The 23,271-nt window shown below is 40.8% G+C and overlaps 1 protein-coding gene across 2 annotated transcripts in view; it reads right to left on the bottom strand.

Annotated features, from left to right (window-relative positions):
• Positions 1–23,187, bottom strand: part of uggt2 (UDP-glucose glycoprotein glucosyltransferase 2) — a 56,879-nt gene extending 33,692 nt beyond the window's left edge. For both annotated transcript variants that reach the window (XM_033617073.2, XM_033617074.2), the window contains exons 1-22: positions 23,092–23,187; positions 22,510–22,660; positions 20,231–20,313; positions 19,994–20,124; positions 16,068–16,180; positions 15,736–15,913; positions 14,215–14,311; positions 14,063–14,135; positions 13,807–13,907; positions 12,507–12,606; positions 12,017–12,077; positions 11,626–11,717; positions 11,297–11,447; positions 8,713–8,832; positions 8,286–8,371; positions 8,020–8,155; positions 7,610–7,741; positions 5,166–5,330; positions 4,478–4,601; positions 4,295–4,393; positions 2,411–2,505; positions 1,415–1,621 (exon numbers count right to left, since the gene is read on the bottom strand). In XM_033617073.2, coding sequence (XP_033472964.2) covers positions 1,415–1,621; positions 2,411–2,505; positions 4,295–4,393; positions 4,478–4,601; positions 5,166–5,330; positions 7,610–7,741; positions 8,020–8,155; positions 8,286–8,371; positions 8,713–8,832; positions 11,297–11,447; positions 11,626–11,717; positions 12,017–12,077; positions 12,507–12,606; positions 13,807–13,907; positions 14,063–14,135; positions 14,215–14,311; positions 15,736–15,913; positions 16,068–16,180; positions 19,994–20,124; positions 20,231–20,313; positions 22,510–22,634 — 2,469 coding nt within the window. In that variant the 5' untranslated portion in view covers positions 22,635–22,660; positions 23,092–23,187. The remainder of the gene's footprint in view (positions 1–1,414; positions 1,622–2,410; positions 2,506–4,294; positions 4,394–4,477; positions 4,602–5,165; positions 5,331–7,609; positions 7,742–8,019; positions 8,156–8,285; positions 8,372–8,712; positions 8,833–11,296; positions 11,448–11,625; positions 11,718–12,016; positions 12,078–12,506; positions 12,607–13,806; positions 13,908–14,062; positions 14,136–14,214; positions 14,312–15,735; positions 15,914–16,067; positions 16,181–19,993; positions 20,125–20,230; positions 20,314–22,509; positions 22,661–23,091) is intronic.
• Positions 23,188–23,271: the final 84 nt, after the last annotated feature.

Raw genomic sequence — 23,271 nt, 5'->3', positions numbered from 1 at the left:
AAATGCACTGCGCTCTACATCACTTCCTCTCTTTTGTTCACTTCCTCTGTTTGGTTCGCTGGATAGTCCGTTTGCATTTCCTACTGTAAGCAAACCGCACCAGGGTTCACTTGCAAGTGAGCAGAGACCCCCAGTTTTCAAGCACATCAGAATTCGCTCGTTTGGTCTGCACCAGAGTTCGAATGAGTGTTCACACCACTCCAAACAAACTGAATTATCCATGGAAGTGGACCAGAAACAACCACTGACCAGGAAGAACAAAAGCATGAGGAATAAGAAAACCCGGATCATCAATTGGCCAGGACCGAAAAACGGAAATTCATGCCCTTCAGCCAGTTTGGTCCCCACAAAAACAATACAACAACACCAAATTCATGCTACTCCACGTCTGCCCACAAGACATTTTCCAACTTTTTCTTTTTTACCTCTGCTTCTCAGGGTTCATGCTGTTTGCTTTGTTTTATTTTCTACCCAAAATGCACTGCGCTTCACATCACTTCTTCTCTTTGGTTCACATCTTCTCTTTGGTTCGCTGGATAGTCCATTTGCATTTCTCACTGTAAGCAAACCGCACCAGGGTTCACTTGCAAGTGAACCGAGACTCCCAGTTTTCAAGCGGACCAGAGTTCGAATGAGCGTACACACCACTCCAAACAAACTGAACTATCCGTGGGAGTGGACCAGGGTTCGTTTAAAGTGGACCAAATAGCACCAGCGTGAATGTGAGGTTGACACCCAAGGTCAGCGTCACCAATTCAGTATCTGACAAAATGTCTCCTCTTCTGTTCCTGAGTTATGGCGTTAAGATAACGGCCAGAAAAGGGTTTTTGCATAACATTATGATGTGTCTGTGAAGCTGACCTTTGACCTTTTGGATGGAAAATGTCCTCACTTTATTTCATCCTGTTAGACATTTGTGTGTTCAAGTTCATCCTTGAGTCCAAGTAGATGTTTGTGTCAAATTTGAAGGAATTTCCTCAAGCTGTTACTGAGATATCAGGTTCAAGAGAGCTGGAAGGACAACCTGAAAACATAACGCCTCCGGACACGGCTGTCACCAGCGCCGAATCGGATCTTTCGGAAATTTCCTGCTACAGATGCATGTTCGTCAGTATATAATAAGCTTTGAGGTTGTCACTGTCAGTGTAAAGCAGCCTTTAGGGCAGGCAAATGAGCAAAATGGATGTCACATAACAAAAATGACAAGTCAAAACATTGTTTAGTCTCATATGCCAATGTAAGCAAATCAATATATTGCAAAGCTGTATCTAATACTCTTTGATATAATGGCAGAAAATACAGAATCTAGACTAAATTGCTTCCATTTGCTTGAAATCTAAAAAATGTAAATCAGCTTTTGGGAATCTGATTATCTCTGATATGACAAAAAACACAACTGCATTGCCTCCCTTACCTGCATTAGTAAGTCTTTCATCTTGGTCCCTTGCTGGAGGAGCTGGCTGCTCTGCTCTTTCAGGAGTTTCTGCACAAACTCTGCCGCAGCCTTATTCTTCTGTGTGAGGAGCGAGGCCCAGATAGCCCTGTACAGCACAGTGTTATCTTCGCTGGGCTTTCCACTGGGGTTATCTATCACCCCCACGCGCACTCCAGGGCTGGCCTTCTGCTCGCACACACCCGCACACGCACACACACAAACGGAGCAGTGATATAATTCACACAAATATCACACATTCTCATATTTCCACAGACCGCAGGTGTCACGGAGAGCACTGGGAGGAGAGAGTGTTGATTGCTTGAAAGTAACAGTAAATGTTCCTCCCATTCTGCTCATTCTACTTGCAAGCAATCTATTTTTCATGACAAATACCAAATGCCTACTTGCCGCATCACAATTAATTCATCTGTAGTATATCAACAGTGAACGTTTCATCTTAGAGGCATCTTTACTGGTGCTTTTTAGGAGGGTGCACATGCAGAAAAATCATTCTCAGAGTATGCTTACTTAGTTTTAGTTCACATAGGCCTGCCCTTATAATCAGTAAAAAGGAATTTAAATGTGCTCCATCTCTTTTGCTTGTATGCGGATATAGATTGACAGTTTTGTAGGTGCAGGAACAGCAGCTGCAAGATTTGTGTCAAAGACAGGCCGGTGTGAAAAATGTTATCGATTGAGTCAACATTCATTCCCTCCAAGAATTTAAGGCTTGAGGTATATTGTCAAGACTTCATCTAAAAAAAAAATCACTGGTGTTGGGATTCTCGATTAATTTCACAAAAACAATGACTGTATTTATGCTTTTAACACATAATCATCAACAACAACAACAGCAACAACACACCAAAACACAACATATATGTCAATTTATAGATCATGCCATCCAAAGTGTTACACTTATAGAAAGTGAGTGACAGGTTGAAAGAATGGGGACAGAGAGAAGGTGATACTCACCACGTGTTTCAGAGCACTGAGCAACAGTTTCCTTCCTGAGACCTTCTCAAAATCTCCAGCTACCCACATGGTCACAGCACTCATCCCATCCTCATCTAAGGTAAAAGAGCAATCACTCTGTCATACTTTAAACTCCACATATTCAACACAGTTTTATGTTACAATACATTCCGTCCTGCCGTTTGCAATAATTTCATGACATTTGTATAAACTGTGATAATAATGAAAGTACCAGCAGAGGGCAAATATATCCAATCTCGATGTGAACGTAAATGCTTATGTGGCATTTAGCAAGAGCTGCTAATCCTTTAAAAGGGTTAGCTCATGCTTACGCACTGATGAGAATTAGATGAAAGTGAGAAGGAAAATTAGGTACGGTTGTTAAAGAGAATGTTCAATTTGTGTGTAAGTAATCTCTATGAACAGATATCTGCACATGTATGTAGATTATGTAGGCTACGGGTCAAGATTTTGGTATCGGAGGCATTCTGGTCTCCATTTGTAGTCCAGTTGTAGTCCAAGTAGTCAGTGGCCATGCACATTTGCTTTGGTTGCATGCAGGTAAACAGTTAGCGTGGAGAGCAAAAGAAGGGGAAAGTATTCACCAAAATGCAATCTTGAAATCCAACAGCTATTGTCTGGCAACAATTTAGCTTTTAGAGGTTTTAGAGATTAATAGGACTGTAAGCAATGACCATGGAAGAGGAAGTCTTGGCCCTGATATCAGCTACACGTTATTAGGGATTAAACGGTTAGTGTCTCAATGTCAGTATGCAGTAAATCTTAAGTTACTCATACTGTTTCAACATTGTAATTATCATTAAAACCGTATTTGATGCATCAACCGCTGTTAGAAACAGTCTCCCAGATGCAGGTCTGCGGCAAAGCTTGCAACGTGGGTTTGTTCTGCTTTTCTCATCTTTACAGAGTGGGTGTGCAGCAGGCAAACCCAGTGATGCTACCAGTCTCTTGTCCTCCTGATCTACAGTGACACAGACACTCCAGCAAGCATTTCAAAGACTCTATCTTTAATGTGTATCACATGGTTTTCATGTGTACACAAGGTATTGTCTATGTTTATATTTGAATGCTTATGCAAACAAAATGTGCAGTTGTAGTTTGTGAAATGATTTCAGAATGTGTACCAGTACGTTCATTTAACAACACCATGATAATACTGATAACTGATGCAGCACTATAATCGTGATGGGAAATTTTCAAACTGTTTCATCTCTTTCTGTTATTCGTAAATCTACTGGCTACACCGGAATACCTGAAATACTGGCCAACTACTGGCCGTTGCCCCAGAGTCTAAACTCTTGTTGGATCGATAGCTGATGGCTTCCGAGAAAGACTGAGGCATCTGACAGAGAGCTCAGTATAATAGTGGAGAATTGTGCCACTTGTCATAGTTATATCCCCCAAGTCAGTCAGTCAGTCAGTCAGTCAGTCAGAAAAGCAGGCAGTCAGCCGGTCAGCTAGTCCACAGAGGGAGAATGGCAATCAGCTTCCTCAGCCCTCACTGAGACAGCTACACTCCAGGCCTGAGCAGTGAAATGCAGCTCTGACGACCACTTAGACTGTTGGCTGAAAGCCAGTCAGCAGACCCAGCAATTATCTTGCTGGAGGCGCAGCCTGTCTGCTTTAACAAAGGTCAATTTCACACTTTCATAGATCAGTAAAGCAGTGTAGGATTCATTTTTGTTCGGATACTGCTCATTTTAAAGATTCTCAACAAGTAAATGCGGAATGGTTGTTCCATGCTGGATGGCAGAATGCAGACACATGAATAAGTCATTGTATTACTGAGAATGAATTAGTTTGTGTTCATCTGAAATGGTGCTAATTAGGAAGCCGAGGCATGAAATATAAGAGACTTCTTACCGTTATTTGTGAAGTACTTCATTTTCTTAGCCATCACAGCTGTTTTGTCTCTTGAGTCAAGGTATGAAAACATAGTGGTGTCCTCCCAGTCGTCTACAACTGCAGTAAGAAAAAGTAAAAATTATAACAGACAGAACACAGACATTGAATCATTAATGGATAGTTTAAGGGAATTAGTGCCACCTGGTTTGGCAGTGAAGTCGAGGTACTTCCGGTCAGTGCTTAGAATAAGAGGGTTCATCCTGGGCACCACATTGGCCTGCTCCATTAGATAGTCCACCACATCTAAGCCCTCAGTCAACTGACCCTGTAGGCACAGGACAAAACAGATGAGAGTGACTCACTCAGGACATACTGGATCTTGCGTATTCCCTATTCCTGAGCAGCTAATGGTGACATGTTAAAGTGTCTGCAAATGCAGTAATGTGTTGGGCCCTGGAGGAATATTCCTACACTTTCAACTGTGAAACTGCAAAGTGAAATATCCTGCTGTCGAGCAAATCTCGCCAGAATAATGTTGGGCATTAATCAATTAGTGAATACACTTTTCATGATTTACCATATTACGTTAAACACACAGTATTAGCTCAGTTTTAATCATCTACTGCTGCTGCTGCAATAAACCTCCATCTAATATCAACCTCATGGTAACCCCAGGCCAGTATGTGAAATATTAAGTGTACGCACGCTGTAAGCATGGATGAACCGCCACTGGTGCCATTCTCTACAGTTTCTTTACTTCAGTTCACTCGCGTGTGTATGTATATGTATGTGCATATTCATCTAAAGGTTTAACTCCTGGCACAAAAAGTGCTAGGTTTGGCAGGTTGACAATGAAGCAGGAGTCTTTTCTCGCACAGACGTGTCATACCATGAAGGCAGCTCTCTGGAAGGCGGTGGTTGTGTCCATTATGCGCTGCAGGATGATGGTTTCCAGCTCGTCTGGGTCCATCTCATCAGGGCTCAGAGGGACTCCGTTAAATAAAGCCAGTGGCAGGGCACCCAGGCCACTCTGTTTGTAGAAGAGGGCGCCGTCCTGGAGCACACAAGACATATATACATTTTTTAAGTAATCATTTTTACCCCCAGTAAACAGAAAGAAATGCGAGGGAACTATTTGTTAACACTTTCTATGACACCCAATGTCTATGATGCATTATGAACATAGTTATAGCACTGTATAACTTTAGCTACAAGCACTTAGCGCTGGGCAATATAGCGTTAACACCATGATATGAGACTAGATATCGTCATACATATTGGACATCGTAATATTGTGTCTTTTAAAGTGTCTTTCTCTGTCTTTTAAGGCTTCATTACAGTAAAGTGATGTAGTTTACTGAACTTCCCTGACTGTTCTTGCTGCTCTATAATTTGCCCTTACCCACTTAGTCTTTATATCCACACAACTGATGATTACTTATGAAAAAAGTCAGGGCTAGTAGAGGTACTTTGTCAAAAATATCTTGATATTGGATTTTCTCCATATTGTTCACTCCTATAAGCAATCATGAACATTAATAATGCTTAATAATAATTGTCATGACATGTTATAAGGGTTTTTATAATGACTTGCAAGTATCATAATATCCCATTATTGCTAGTTACTCATTGACATTTTTTGTAAGGATCATAGTGTATTAGAATCCTCATAATTGTGATGATTTATAATCATGTTAAAATGCATTATAATGTGATTTTCTGAGTCACTCTAAGTGGCTATTAGATGCTTTAACTGTAGTAATTAAATACATTACAGGCTGGTTATAAAGGCTCAGACATACTTTCTGCGTCAAATGTCCACGGACAGCTACGGTCACAGGGCTGAGCGCATGATTCTGTTCATAGCACAGCTGAGGGTCTGTATAAGCCCCCAGCAGTAAACAGGAGAGCTGGGAGGTGAGCTTACCATCCTTCTATTACTGACAATGGGTGAAAAGAAACTAAGAAGACACTGCTGGATCTGGTGTGAGCTTCTGTTGAATATCCAACTCAAAACTAACTTCACTGTGGTGAGGCGGCTGCAGTTGGCTGATCACAGTGTTTAAGACTGGACTGGAGTTTGTAACAACAGATTGGAGCATGACATGGGTGGATGACAATGTTTACATCACATGGACCCTCGCAAATGCAGAAACTATAAACTGGCCATAGGTCACTATGAGTGGTCACTGTTTGCTTAAAGTAATGTGAACACAAAATAACTTTAAATCTATTAAAGAACAACACACATAATATAAAAAACCTTTTTTTTTAAACAGGTCATAACAGGAATATAAGCATCATAAAATGATTATATTGTATTACAACTATGAGAATTATAATACACTATGATCCTTGCAAAAAAAAGGTCAGAGAGTAACTACACGGTTCACACACATTTTTTTTACCCAAACATTTCCATTACTTCATGATTTTGAGGCAAATTTCCATGACCATACAGTGCTTCCCCAGGATTTTGTCAAACAGCAGTGCTGAAGAGCATAAGATTTATTTTGTGCTGGCATAAGATATTTAGCACATCTGCTGACACAAGACAGGTTTTAGACACATATTTGTACACAGATGTAGATGCTGTATTACAGTTTAAAAATGCTTCCCATACCCTAAATGCTGTTAAAATCGCTCCTGTGTGTTGGGGCAGATGTAACATTTGACTTCAAGTGTTTCAATCAATATTATGACTTCAACATTGCTTGTAAAATCAAATGGCTGTTAACAGATAACCTACATAAAAAACTGTACCCAAATAGCTTTAGAGGTTTTTGAGTAATGATATCAAAACCAAAGACTGTTACAATTACCCCTGGTTTCCCCTAATCAACCCTTCATTTACAGTCACAGAGGCAAAACAACTCAAATCCTGGAGAGCAGCAGATGAGAAGGAGCTGGTACACAAAGACGCCATGTGGTCGTGTGAGTGTAGCAAGCGAGGAGAGAGAGACGGTGTGTCTGCATTTGGGACATGCAGGTGAGCTTAACGTCAGGTTAGCGGTAAACCATGAATGTAACAGTGAATGTTCAGTGTGAGTTTCAGTTTGTCAGAACTGCCTGACCATCGTTCAGAGCACCTTACTGGAGGTGCTCAATTTAAAATCATTGCTCATCTCACACTCTGGCTGTGTAGAGATATCAAGTTAATTACGTGCAGGGAGTTCTATAATGTGTTACTATTAATCTTATAAAGCTTCATGAATATTTATGAGTGCTTACAGCATGTATGATATCAGTTAAAAGTACAATTTATAATGTGTTTAGAATGCATTACAGACATGGGTGTCATACAAAGTGTTACCAACTGTTTAATTTCCTTACCTTTCTTTTGTCATCATACTCGGACTCCACGCCGAGAATCCTTTCAGCACTGGCTTTAGGGAATTTTCTCTTCAGGTAAGAAGTGATTGTGTCAACAGACAGCGTCTCCCCTACGTCTACTTTGTTGTACAACTGCAAGAGAGTGGCGAGTCAGATCAGATTTGATCACGGTCTTCAGATCGACTGCGACTGTCAATAATTCCAAACTCCATTTGAAAAAGCAGACACCAGAGGCAAAAATCCCACTGACTCATCTGGTCCAATAATGTCTCAAACCATGGGAACACAAGGCACAATAAAACAACTGACTTCTGAGGCACGGAGAGATATGAGCCGGCGAGGAGTGTGCTTTACTTATTCTTCAAGAGCTGCTTGCTAAAACAACAGATTTATACATGTGATATACTTACAGCGACCGTGGACATCAGAGCCTGGGATAAATCGTACTCGTCTGCGATGTAATTCAACAGTCTGTAAAATCCCACCCCTGCGTCTGAGAAGCCATCAATCTCATCTTTGGTGTTGACAACAAACACAAATCCAATTCTACAGAAAGGGGGCAAAAGCAAGTATTCAATTTGCAGGTGAAATGAGAATCACTATCTGGTTAAGATTATAAATGCCAGGCGTGCACCATATAAACAGCTGTAGAGGTGTGACAAATAACAGCACCAACCTCAGGGGGATCTTGTGCTTGTAGAACAGCTCTGCTAGCTTCACCAGCTCCACACTTTCTTCCCGTACTGGATCTAGGAACAGCACCTAACCACAAAGGCACCATCATCAAATCTGAATCATTTACAAATATCCATTATCCGACTGGGATCATGGATGAATCAGAGTTTGGCAGATACAACAATACACCCAGTCCCAGACAGCTCTTGTAATCACAGACAATGTTAAGTATTCAAAATGTACTCAGCATTCTCTTTTGTAAGAGTGTCTGACTGTGCTAACTGAAATGTTAGGATTGCAAACACACACACAATTTGACAAAAACTATTTAATCTCGTCTAGATGAGAAGAGTTTCACAGTTTCTCTCGATTCTATTCCCTTTATCGCCACACTACCCTGCAGCATTTCTGGCCCGCGGGGGACTCACCAGATTGAAGAAATTGCGTCGGATCTGCCGGATGACTCCTGGAAAGGTGGCCCTGAGGAGCTCCTGTATACCTGCTGGCCAGCTGCGGTACGCTGGGTCATTCTCTATGTCATTTATCCACTGCAAGGTGAATGACAAGAAGAGGGCATGTATGAAAATGATGTCATGAGTTGAGTGCAACAACAGAAAAGCAACCTTGGAAAAGTTAGAGATTAAATACCTCACTGAAGGACTATTCTGAATGGTGTTAATATTTTGACTACATTTCTTCAGTGGTTATGTTGCCTTTCAAAGAAATCAAAATACTCGTCCCTGTTTAAGGCTTTGTACCTTAAATATCCACAGAGTGTCAACAGGTATCAGACACTTGAATATAATGCTTTATCACACCTTTTTATCAATTTTTTTAACCAAATTTAAAACTGATTTTTGGAAAAATCGCTTTTTTCTTGTTCAAGCATTGCAGGTAAGTATAAAAATAAGTAATATTCATGTTATCCTGTGCAGAGGTAGATCAGAGGAAAATGGTTATTGGATGGAGCTAGATTAATCTACAATTTGACAACAGGTAAGTGCAAGCATAAAGTTAAAAGACAGTTTAGGGTTAAATGGTAGGTAGGGGTCTCACATTATAGCTGTATTAACAATAATTGAGATATTTATAAATGAAATATTGATATTATGGTAATAATACACATATGATAATATTGTTCAAATAATCCTGCACCTCTGAAATCATTTCTGTTTCTTTGGGAGCTCCCTTTGTTCTCTTCCTCAATGCCGCCTGTTTGCTTTTTCACAATTAAGTGTAATTGGTCTTTTTATATGATTTTGTACAGTTACAGTTACACCACCTCCCTACACTTGTGTTTTGAGTAGATAGAAGAACATATTATTCATTCATTTTCTGTAACTGCTTGGCCTGTTAAGGGTCCCGAGAGGGCTGGAGCCTATCCCAGCTGACATTGGGTGAAAGGCAGGGTACACCCTGGACAGGTCACCAGACTATCGCAGGGCTGACACATAGAGACAGACAACCACTCACTCTCACATTCACACCTACGGACAATTTAGAGTCACCAGTTAACCTGCATGTCTTTGGACTGTGGGAGGAAGCTGGAGTACCCTGAGAAAACCCATGCTGACACAGGGAGAACATGCAAACTCCGTACAGAAGGGCTCCCCCACCCCAGGGATTCGAACCCCCCACCCCGGGTTTGAACCAGGAACCCTCTTACTTATTATTTTATTTTTTCTATAGATTTCAGGATAAAATCATTATTGTGAACTCTTTTGGCCATGATAATCGTGTAGTGAAAATCTGACATCGTGCATGCCCTAGTCATAGGTTTTGTAACATCAGAACTGTGGATTTTCACACAGAAGATCTTGACTCATTTTGACAAAGAGAGATTAAAAGATGGATAACTGAAATAAGATAAAATGTCGGTAGAAATGAAGACCACAAAAAACTGAATTTAAGACTATTTAATGACTTTTCAAGGACTTATTATATAACATTAAATTTAAGACATTTTGAGACTTTTTTAAGGGCGTGCAGACACCCTGATTTCATCACAAGGTGCAAAAGGTCTATGGATTCCACTTCAGTGTGCTTTAATTGAGCAACTAATCTGCTCAATAAAAAGGCAACTCCATGCCACACACAGCACATGAGCAAACCATTCCAGTAGTAGCAGTACTTTATGCATTATGTATCATAGTTGTATGGTTCTTATGATTTCTTTACTCATTTTTATAATGCCCAAGTATTTGTATCATTTAAGATGTACAATACTTACATATCCCTTTTTGTATATAATTTATTACTGTGTCTTTGGTGTAACCCTATACTGTTGTGTTGGTTATGCATTGTTTTAAATTGACTGCAGGTGTGTGTAGCACTATTGCCCCCCCCCCCCCAAAAAAAATCTCCCCTTGGATAAAATAAAGTCTATCTTAGCTTAATTCTGAGGGCAGAAATATGCTGAATCTGATGTGCTAAACATTTTACATGCACTTGTTATAGAGCTCTAGGACCCACCATCAGTGAGCTACTAGATCTGGCTTTTTATGATAAATGACCACAATCATAGGCCCAAAATGATCCATCATGGCTGGCCAATCTGGCACTAACAGTGGTCTTTCTCTCTGTAACGTACGGTACAAGGCTCCCCACAGTGCAAACGTTGCCTCGCTGGCAAACTATCATTATCTCTCTTACACTCTCTCTCTCTTTGTCTCCTTCCATATGTGTGTCTCTCTTAGACACACAAAATGTACACATTCTCCGTATCTAGAAGGGGAAAGCAAGCTGAAACGACAGACCTCTCAGTTGAATGCGGAAAGGCTTAAATTCTTCATTTCGCTGACATTTTTATAGTATCTGGGATATTAAAATGGCCAGAGGGGCCGAAATGAAAAGTTTTTAATTTGATAGCTTTTCTTGGCTGAATTCCAAATTAATACCTGAAGTTTCTGGCAGGCTCGAGTGTTGCAACAGCCTGATGACTGATTCACTAATTCCCACCCTGGTACACAAAGACGAAAAACACCTGCAGTGTTGATCTGGGCCAGGACTCACCATTATAGCTGGATGTCTTATATCTAAAGCATAGCTGTCATCCACAGCGTTCACAGGCAGCCTCAGCAGCTTGCCCTGATGGTCCCCTTTTATGCCCAGGTTGTGAAGCCCCTCCAAGACCCTAGCCTCCCCTCTGAGGATGTCTAAAATGCTGTAAATACAAAATCACAGGTTAGATGTTTTTAATACATATCAGCTGAGTGGCAGTGGTTTTTACTGTGCACCAAACTCTGATCTTGTTGCATCAGGATTGCTGAGCTGAAGCTTAGGTCTGAGGCTTCCCGGGGAGAGCGCAGGCAGACCACCAGTCCCTCCTGCTGGGTACCTACCTGAAAGGGTTGTGAATGTCCAGATCAATGTGCAGTCCGTTGATGAAGAGCTCCCCATCTCCCGGGTGAACACCAATGGTCTCGCTGAGACGCTGAAAAAACAAGCTCAAAGTGTTAGTCGAACGCCCCTAAATGAGCGATTCTGCCTTTAATGTCTGATCTTTCGACAGGAGAAGATATGCACATAAACTACAGCTGAAAGTGGAAGGGATAAAGTGAGCACAGAAACTAGGAGAAAATAAAATGTCACATTTGATATTGTTATAGAATTTATTTCAGATATAGATTAGAAACTCATTCTCTAAAATAAAACTTGTGCAATGACTGAGGATGTTATCAAAGAAAACGCCCACTGCACCGTCATGTGGAAACGCTGCTTATTATATCGCACCTTTTGGTTCTCCTCAATTTCTTTTCTCATTTCCTGCTTTACAGCCACTCTTGTCAGTGATCTGTGGGAACAGTAAAACATGTACAGTCACCATCAGCTTTTACCACATCCCAAGCCGGCAGTAAAATGCCAGTTTTAATCTCCAAAAACCTGTGGGCCCTCAAGATGGGTACGTTTTCAGTCAATTCCCTATAAACAGCCGACTCTTACTCAGCACTTTCTGGTGTTATTACAAGCTGCCTGAGCCAAAATAAGCAAACATCAAAAAGCTGATTACATCTCAGTGCTAAAGTCGTATTTATTGCAGATAATACTCAAGCAAATGGGTTTATAGGAGACATATCTCATGTGCACTTTAATAACAGCATTTGTCGTGACTGGATTCACACATTGTAACACAGAGTAGGGCTCCTAAAAATATGGATTTTGGAACGGTACCAAATGTGTTTGCCAGTCAGCCAGAGAGAGTAAATAAGATGAATGTTCTGACCTGGCTTTGCTCGGAAAGTTCTGACTGAGGTCCCGCATTAGCTTCAAAGCGTCGAACTTTGGCACGGACATGATTCTGGCAGCTGCCTGGACGCTGAGATCTGTGGAGATCAAATAATGAAATCAACATTTACCTCTATGAATGCACATTATGTTTAGGCAAATCAAACACATGCAAGGCAGTCAAATGAGATTACATTCAATTTGCTGTGTTAAAATTATTAACTGTTAGTCAAAGACAAGCATTATTCCTAGCCCCCATGAAACCTTGCGTGAATTATGGGCGCAACTTCCAGCGTTGAACCGAAACCGACGATTTCCAGTGGTAACAGTTTGTTTACGGTACTCTATTCTTCTTTCCAAGAGCAAATGGGAAATAAAACGTGGAACACACCACCTGTTATAGCTCAAACAGGATTATGTGATCATACCTCTGCCATCTCTGACAGCCATCTCAAAGTCTTCTTTCGTTTTCAGCCAAGCACGCTAGCAATCAGCTTGCCCTGCTCCCTTAAAATATTGTTAGCTTTAACATGGCCCGAGCTATCTTAAGTGTAACTTAACTGTAGCTCCATGTAAAGTGAATAAATGTGATGTTTCCCAGCTAATACTCCGCTCATCTGCATTAACGATGCAGTTTGCAGGGTTTTTTTTTAATTTCTGATTTATTGAAAACTGTTCTGAGTAAAACATGATCTGAATTTAGCAGCAGACTTAAGTAATAGTAAAGTACTAGTAAAAGAAATAACTTTTGGCGTTCATTTTTTATGATATAAAGGAAGTACAGTAAATCAGTAACACATTCTCAGCCCTAACGAAAGGTTTGTTGCTGAGTTTATTTTATAACAAGCAATTTTCTAATGTAGGTTGAGAATGAAGTCAGATGGGGAAAGAGGGATAACACGTGCTGACGTTGAGTGACGGACCTGTCAGTCTCGGTATCATTCTCTTCTGCAAATTCTGATTTAATACTTTTTCGCTATGTCTCGTGAAGCTCTTGTGGTTTCATTTCTCATATCAATGGTACCTTTGGCAACAGGAACAATCCCTTTTTGTTGTGGTTACATGTTCAACACAGTTGCTGAAAACAGAAATTTAGCTTAGACTGGTTGTCAATCATTAAAGACGCGGACAGTGCAACAGGTACCAGAGCGTTGGCAGTCAGTCACCAAGAGTAGCCACTGGGACAAACCACAGACAGTCTATGGGACTAGCTAGCACCCATAATCATTTCTACAGTAGAGCCCGCAGGAATAAGGTGGATACAATATAACCATTAACTAAAAACAGAAAATGGATACCTTGCATTTCCCACACTTTGAGAGGGACCATGTCATTGGTGCTATCCAGGAGATGTTTGCGAAGCTCACCGAGTTGCTCCTTGAGTTCAGGGTGAGATTTCCTTTAAGAGAGGAGAAAGGAAAAGAGCGAGATACAAATAGAATCCAAGAATGTATTTTTATCTCTCTAGCAAGTTACACGAAGCACCGGAGCGATAACAGAAAACACAAGAGGTGAAAAAACAGTTATGGTACATGCCGTGTTACATTTACTTACTTTAATGTTCCAAAAACGAAGCCTTGGACTTCATCATTACCATCATCCTCAGCATTTGTGACTGTCTTTGAATCTACAAAGCACAAGATTTGTTTTATTGCCTCAGACGCAGCAAAGTCCAGCACAGAAAGTTTGATAAGTCGCAAACTGACCTTTTACTTTGGTGTCATCCACAGCTTTGTATTCGGTGCTTTTGATGGCCAGCTCAACACCATAGCCAGATAAAAGCATCTTTTGAGGTTTTGGATTCTGCAGTGAGGAGCAGAGTGATGGCTTCGATCAAAAACAGTGCAGAGTTTTGTTTACATGTACATTTCTGTCAGAAGTGTCAGAGAAAATCATCAAGTCTGCAGATCCAGCCCATGGGTACACTTTCTGCTTATACCTACATACAATACATGGCCAAAACTATGTGGACAGCTGCTCTAATAAGTGTGTTTAGCTAGCAGGCAGATAAAATCCAGCGTACAGACATTTTATTGTTAATCTTTATTCGCAGACATTATTAGAGAGGGTCACACTAAAGAGACTCTGTGATAGGATGCCATCTTCACAATGAGCTAATCAGATTTCTGGTCTGCTAGATATTGCCACAGAACGCTGTAAGTGCTGCTATTGTGAAACGGAAACGCCTCGGAGCAACAACAGCTTAGCTGCACAGCAGTGGGCTGAATGCTGACGCCCAAAAAAATTGTCTTCCCTTGCAAGATGCAGCAGTCACTCATGTTCCAAAATGCCTCGGGAAGCAACATCAGAACAGATCCTTTTTTTTTTTTTTTTTTTGGGGGGGGGGGGGGGCACATTATGATATGGGTTTCGATGGCTGAACAACAGCACACATGTCTAACATGTGCAAAGCCAAGAGATGGCTGGAACAGTGTGAAGCACACAACCAGTGGACCCTGGGGAGGGGATGTTGGTCTGGACAGTAACAGCTGCACAGATTGGTGGACTTTGGGCTAGGCTCCTTCCAATTAAGAAAAATGTTAACACTTTCCATTACACATAGCATTAAAGCTCAGGTGTCCACATTCTTTTGGCCATGCACTGTACGTCTACATATGATTGCCCAGCTTTGTTTCATGTGTACGTCGCCTGCTTACCAGAGGGTTTTTTAAATACTTCACAGTCAGTTAAAGTTATAATCTATAACACGTGTTACCAGTCTGAACGAGAAGCACACGGGCCCCCACATACAGCAGATCCACTAACATTCAACCTTGACACCGATGTCACTCAATTTCAAAGCGTTGCCTCGTGCTTTCACCGGCACAATCAGAAGACTTTCACACCCACACTCTGCTTTTCTTCAACACCCATCTTAAAGAAAAGCACCTTTCATTCCCTCAAAGGGATCTGTATCTCAGTTAGTTTTCAAGTTTTGAGTAAGATTTTGAGGAATCTACTAAAAGGAATAACATGTCACTGTTGTATAACCGCAATAGTGCCGTCATCTAAAGTAAAGATGAAACAACGGAGATGTGAGGCGCAGCGGAATGAGATAAAGTAGGCATTGGCACAGGCAGTACTTGTCAGAGGGATAGATTCATTGCTGGTTTCAGTAATGTGTCAATAATAAAACTATAGAATATGACAAGCCTTATCCTTTAAAAGCTAACAAAGTTCTTGAACTTGAACTAGAAAACTTTTTCTCTGATATGTTATGTACTCACCGCCACAAAATGCCGCAGCACATACACAAGCGTGCCCTCTCCAGCCCTCTCTGACAGCACCTTATGAAACGAGGCGAACTTCTTGGTTCCAATCTCAGCGTACAGGATCACAACTGGCACATCTGTTTTGTTGACCCCTGGATATGTGTGATCATTCTTGTACAAATATGGTTTTGGCCTGCAAACATTTCGAAAATATATGATCATTGCAGGCAGTCAGTGGAAGCAAAATTTTAGGGAACAAAATGACTGCAAACTTTTTTTTTATCTAGTTCTGCACTACAAATTGAGTTTATCCACAGAGGGGGGAAGATGGTGCCATTCTGTGTTACCTGCCTGCAGCTGCCTTCAGGAGCTTCTTCATGTCCTTGGTACTGCAGCTATGTTGACCATGGATGGAGACAAAGGCAGAGCAAGCCTCAGGCGGAGGCTCATCGCTGGCGATCTGTGAAAGAGCACGGAAGAGTGAGGAAATGTTCTATATCATAAGGGCAACAACATGATGCTAGCATGGACAGCATGTGGTGAAGACTAGAGATGTTCTGATCCAATTTTTTCTTTCCAATACCTACTCCAATACCTGACCTTGGGTGTCATCCAATGCCTAGAATATATTCAATAACACTGCATTGAAAAAACAAAATAACAGCTGTATACTACTAACTCTGTATGGACGTGGAAAGACTGCTATGATTGTTGTATGACGTGGCTCAGGTTAAACCCTAAACTTGTGGCAGCTTCCGGACTAAAGTAATGCCACATTGCACATTTTGCTAAAGGCTAACCTTAGACTTTTTACCACAAATCAATTCTTCTTCACCGCTCTACACAAGGTGGCTAACAGTGGCTGCACAATGCAACGTGATGTGGAGGCTACTGTTGAGCTGCAAAGGGAATTGATTTACAGGACACTGCTGTCTTATTCGAGTAGGACACTTCATTAAAGTTTATTAATAAATTACATGGTACCAGATCAGTGCACTGACTATTTGCCGATAACCAATCTAGCATTTTGGGTCAGCGGTTCCCAATCCGTCCAGCCACGGGGTCCAGATTTGTCCTCAGTCATTAGTTCAAGGTCCACACAGTTTAAAATACTCAGTGTTTTACTTGCATTTGGCCATGACGTCAAGCTAATTTGCTGTCTCTGTTAAGCAGCTATGGCTGAATCCAAATGTCGGCACTACACCATACTTGCAGACTAGCAGACCTTGCAGGTAGGTTCCCAGGAAGTCTGGGAGTGCTTACGGCTGTCCAAAGCCACAATTCATCTGGTCCACAAGGGCCCTCAAGCAGACTTCCTGCAGACTTACAGAGAGTCCCCTTGGGGTGCAGACTTCAGCAGACTTCACTGACTTAGTAACCCACAATTCATTGCAATACGGATGTGACGTTGTGGGTTTTTCAACTGCTGAAAAAATACTTATAACCCTATAACCCTATAGCCCTCGCAGGCTTTACGTGATAACAGTAAATACGTCACACTATGTACAACTGAAGTCCGCGAGGGCTCAGTCTGCCAGTCCAGAGGGTCGACATTTGGATTCAGCCTCTCTGTTACTTACTCACTCTACAGCAGGAAACGGCACTTCAAAATAAAAGCTCTGTGCCAGATATTCACTGTACTTCAAAATAAAGCGTGACACATTTGCAAGTCAGTTGCAGTCCATTCAGAATGGACCCGCAACCCACTTTTGGACCATGACACACCAGTTGGGAACCACTGTCTTTAGCAGTATTTGATCCAGATATAGGTATCGGAACAACTCTAATAAAGACTCCTCACTCTTCAACATGGGCTCAAGTTAACCATAGATACATCAGCATGACTGATTTATTTTTAAAATTCTACAGCAATCACCACAACAATTTAACTATGCAGCACAACACTTTTCAACAATTTCAGCTGCATGAGGTCGTTATTCATTCAAACGTTGAATACATTCTAAAATTAGAGAACTTCATCAACCGGGGAGCGCTGTCACCAAAATGAAATTCCTCCTTATCATTGCTGAAACCACAACAATCAAAGGGCTAAAGAATTGTGCATGCGAAGTGCACTGAAATTTCCTGAGAGTCACCCAATTTTAAAATCAAATTTAGTCCACAGCCAACAGAGAAGTATCTGTTTATTATTCATGTCATACAAAAACTAGTTTCAATTTAAAAAATGTGTCACAGGCATCAGCAAACACCTTTAATGTATTTCCCCTAGTGACAGTAAGCACTTAACAGTAGAAATAAATATGTAAAATCCAAGTTATCGCATTGGACAGTAAAGAGAAAAATCTCACTGGCACAAATTCACAGAAATTAGGAACCATTGCATAAGAAAAATGTAAATCTCCTCTGCAACCAAACTGTCCAACCAAACTCTTCTGTCTGACTATCTTACCACAGCATTTCACCAATCTCACATATCATTTTTGTTGACTGTGGGAAAAATCTTTTGGCCTCTGCTGTCATGTACTCGCACAGAGCATTCACTGCAGGTTTTGCTTCCCTGTCTTTTCACTGTCTCTCTGTCCACCTTTCTCTGACCAAACCATCATTTTTCACCTCTTTCTCTGGCATGAGCAAGACATTGCTCCTCTACGATGCCTGTATCGTATAAATAAGTTGTGGTAGCAACACTCCTCTGCGGTATAAATGTGTTCAAGAATTTATACTCCATGAGGTGCATCTGTTACACTGCAGAAACTATACCTCTTAATAAGCGATATAATCTTATATTCAGATTTTTAATCTACTTCAAATTATTTTGAGTATGGATTGGATTATCTAGTGCTGACTATGCAAGGCTGTTTGACTTAATTTAAATAAGTGTCACTTGCCCTGTCTTGATTAACAGTTTTATCTTGTTTGGGGTTGTGATTACACAGGATGTGTTACAGATCCTGCAGTATGCTTTGGCACTTACTATAAGGTCTGAAACTTCAAGAGAAAAATATGTTATTTCAAGTGATTAATGATGATGTAAACACTTGCAAAGAAAGGACCAACTTTGAAATAATTCCATCATTATTGGTCAAATGTCATCAAAGGTAAAATTTTCATTATTTCCATTGTTAATAAACACAACTACAAGGCTACAGCCATTCTAGCGAATCTAAGAGGCTGTACATTGACACAGCATTGCTTTGAGCTGAATGCTAATGTATGCCCACAGTGACAATGCTGATGTTCAGCGGGTGATGTTTATGGTAGTGTGTTCACGATTTAAGTTTGGAGAGTTATCATGCTAACATTTGCTAATTAGTACTAAGAACAAAGTATAACAAATTATCATTTTACAGTTAAACTAAATCACAAACTAATGTATTGGACAAATTGCAATTTTCACCCAATAATGGCACCACATGAAACGTTAGGGAGATAATAAGGTAATTGATCCCCTCTGGGGACCGTGAATATCTGAACCAAACTTTGTCCCAGTGCATCTACCAGATGTTGAGATATTTTACTTGATAAGTTAACTAGAGGAAAAGTAAGGGGGTCACAAGAGTCATCAGGATTCACCCTCTGGGGACTACAAATATTTGTACCAAATTTTACATGAGCTCTTGACTGGGTCGACTATTGTTATCTAGAAACAGCAACAGCACTGAGAACTCCTTAAAATGAACCTTGTTTGATCATATTTTCAGATTTCTGGTAGCTAGACATCTTGACTTGTTTTTATAAATCTTATTAAGTGAAAATCACTTTCTACACCGACTTGTTCCAAGCAAAAGAATTTTCACATCTAAAATATTTTCACTTAAATCTGATGCAATTTTGCAATCAATCTGAACTAGAATGTCAGAGAGAACTGGATCTAAAGCTTGATCTGTTATTCATTATTTTGGCATTAAGACAAGGCCATACTTAACATTTGTGAAACATTTCTGTCCTAATGTTTAGATAGAATATGGAATAGTTTGCATATATGTTGCAATGCATCTGAGAGTAATACAAAAAGCAGTCTTATCGATTTTGATCACCAACGCTAACTCCTGTCACTGGATCAATTACAGATAATTAACCTTTCTGTGAGAAACCACAGAGATATACAAATGCTGTTGTGAGAAAATGAGTTATCGATGTGTAGTATTTCACACAGCAGTTTAAGAATAATGACTGTCATTTAACGATTTTGGAAAAGAAAGTGAGAAAAACTCTAAGTAAGGCCTGACAAGACAACAAGACAATGAAACCGCCTCTAACACTGCTCTTGAGAAGGTTTTGGAACAGGTGCACTGTTTGAATCCCAACATACCTGCTGAGACGCATGAACAGCTGGCGAGTACGACCGTAGAGCCAGAGCAAATTTGAGGAGATTAACTTGAAGATATGTGAGGAACTGGCCGGCCTTCTTGATGATCAAGTTGTTGTACGAGCGCACAGACTCTGTGAGACAAATCAACCATCAGTTGAAATGAGAAATTTTAGAAAAGAGGCACACATGTTGAGGTTTAAACGTATTTAAAATCTATTTTGGATTCAATCAACGTACCTCCTTGCTTGTAAACAGTGAGCTCTTTCACAGTGTCTACAAACTGCCAGAATTTTTCATTCCCATCTTCTCCGATAAACTCGCTGCACAAGGGTAAACAAAAGTAATAGTCAGCATTAGTCAGTAACCACAGTATGTACCTAAGTAATCACTTTCTACCTGCCCAACAGTTAAAGCTGCGGACCACATAGTTAGTATTAAGGGAAATATTGACTTTAAGAGCATAGGATTTAATGTCTTATTAAAAGATAAATATAGCAAGGTTTTAATATGACAACAAGGATTGTTTTTTTTCCCTTGGTTAGTAGCAGAGTGCCTCCTAGTGTTGCACAGTATACCGGTACTAAAATAGTACCGCGGTACTAGAGTATTCCAAACGGTACTATACTGCATTCGGAAAATACCGGTACTTTGAAACTGATTCAATTCATTAATTTAGTTAATTTATTTTACTCAATTATGCACACAAACGCCTTTCTTGTTCCTGTTGGAGCACAGATTGTGCAAGTGGTGTGTATGACAACACCTGTATCAACATTCGCAGCTGGTGTACGTGAAAAAAGACAAGAGAAAGTCTGCCTCGCAAAGGGAGACAACACGAGACAACACAAACTTGGTGGAACATTTGAGTTACCAAACCGTGACGTCCGTACCGAGGTACTTACCGAACCATGATTTTTTTGGTACCGTTACACCCCTACTATTTATTGTTCTAAAGGTTTGTATCTAAAAGGACTTTTCCTTAGGAAAAGTACTGAAGAGTATCGAAAAGTATCGAAATTCATATTGGTATTGGTACCGAAACAAAGATTTTGGTATCGTGACAACACTAGTGCCTCCAGTAAACATTTACAATAAGAGGGAGCTAGACAGTGCAGTTGGTAATGGTGCATCGATACTGCAGAGAATTAAACCGTTTTTAATATTCAGAATTGGTAACTAGAAACTATTAGTAGAACCAAGCAGCAACTTCCACAGCTGAAAAAGGATGCCAGCACAAAAGTGCCCAAAATTGCAGTTCATTGAACGGCCACTTGAGGTTGGCTGCAGAAGCCAATCAATCCACATAGATGTTAAAATGTTAAAATGCCCAACTTTATAGCATAAATAAACATGTTTACAGCCTGGTACAAAAAAAGGTTTTGGTGTCCTTAGCTTACTTCCTTATTCATGACAACTGAACAAGGGGAGGATGTTTTTAAAGCTCACCCTTTACATTTTATTAAGGCTTAAAGTTATGCGTAATAAAGGGAAGGCTGCTTTGAGTGACAGGCTGTCTGCTAATAGTGTCCTCTGCTTCTCAGTCAGATCGGCCCCTCACTCCTCCACCGTGCCAGCCCCCCTAAATGTGGTCAATGCTGGCTCCAAAAAACAAGATGGCGACAGATGAGATGCTGAACTCAAGGCTTAAAAATGGGAGTCTACAAAGCAATAGGTGACATCACGGTAGCTACATCCATTATTTTTACAGTCTATGAGTAGCACACAGCATTACACAGACCTTACAGGTATGCAGTTGTTGTGTTTGTTTGTTGTTTACAATCAGAGTATTTATACACATACAAGAAAAATGACCAACATTTCTTGTAACACAATATGTCGGTGAAGGTTCTCAGTTATCCAGGTTATGGACTGGTGCGGAGTATCAGGCTTACAGAGTCGCTGAGGTCACATGTGAGCTCTGAGTTTCAGAGTCGTTAAGGTCACATGTGAGTCATTAACCCACCCAGCCATCTTGTGTGTCGTTAGTGTTAGATCGGTCCAGGTGAGAATGGGTGTTAAGTAATCTGACAACACCTGCAACTCCACACTAGTCTATTAGGACTGTAGAAGCCTCTTGGATGAGAAGCGAAACGTCTTCAAGAAACTCAAGCAAGTCCAGTTGCCTATGATACAGCACCTAGACATGGTGAGTTATAAACAATGCTATACACACAATATTTTTTGGCTGCAATTACGTATAAAAACCAGAGTTATGGTCCACTAAAAGGCACTTATTTACATATTTATTGCCTTTCGGGATGACCTCTTTTCCCCAATGGATATACACTTTTACAATAGCTGTTCCCATAGGTGTCATCATATTGGTGAAGATGTTTCATCACTTGCTTGTGTGCTGTCTGTTTGCATGTATTGTCTTAATTTGCATTGCATTGATCTCTCAGGGCCACTATACTACAGGATGCATTTAAGGGGGCTTGGACAGATGACCTATCCTGACTACGGCCCTGCCTGCTGCAGACTTGTGTGAGTGCATGCTGTCCATGGGGGGTAAGTACCTTGCCTCCAGAAGGAAAGGCGTCATGTTCCACTTTGCTTCCAGACTGGCAGTGACGCCTTTGGGTGTTGATATGACATGATGTATATTCAGCAGCAGCAGTGACAGCACAATAACGTTCCTCATAATGTCCGGCGAGTCGTAACATGAACCTGAGGTGGCAGAAAGCAAACACCAACGCCGTCAGACACGGTCCTTCTGCCTTTAGAGTGCTGCCAGTCAGTCAGTGCCACGTAGTTACACTAAGTTATCAGGGAAATCACAACACCGGTGCACATAACGGTCTAGAAAAGCCCTCAGAAATTCACAGTTCACTGTTACATAATATGCTGTTGCATGTCAAAATCAAGTCGACCTGTTAGCAAGACCTGCTTCTAATATAACGGAGGTGAAAGGGTCAGACAGAGTACACTGAAGTTAACTTAGCTGTAGCATCAAAGTAAACATCCCTTCCCTGAATGAAAACGGTGCACCAGCGTGATTTAACGGACAAAGTCTACACAGATAGCTTGTTACAAAACTATAACAGTGTAACGTTACGTTAGAAATGCGGTCACGGTGTTGCCAATAATATATCCCTCACCCCGTTAGTGATGCTGACCGCTTCCATACAAAGCAAAGGACTTCAGGTAGGTATTTTGGGCAGCTAACCAGTATGCTAACGTTAGCTAGTTGCCGGGGTAGCCGCGAACTGGGGTGGCTCGCGCTGGCCGTTATTCGTATCTGGAAAAAAAACGTATCGTAAAAAATAAATTATGGGTAC

The sequence above is a fragment of the Epinephelus lanceolatus genome, chromosome 14, assembly GCF_041903045.1.
Source record: "Epinephelus lanceolatus isolate andai-2023 chromosome 14, ASM4190304v1, whole genome shotgun sequence".
Taxonomy (NCBI): domain Eukaryota; kingdom Metazoa; phylum Chordata; class Actinopteri; order Perciformes; family Serranidae; genus Epinephelus; species Epinephelus lanceolatus.
The sequence above is the reverse complement of the archived record's forward strand: the minus strand, read 5'-3'. Positions and strand labels throughout refer to the sequence as shown.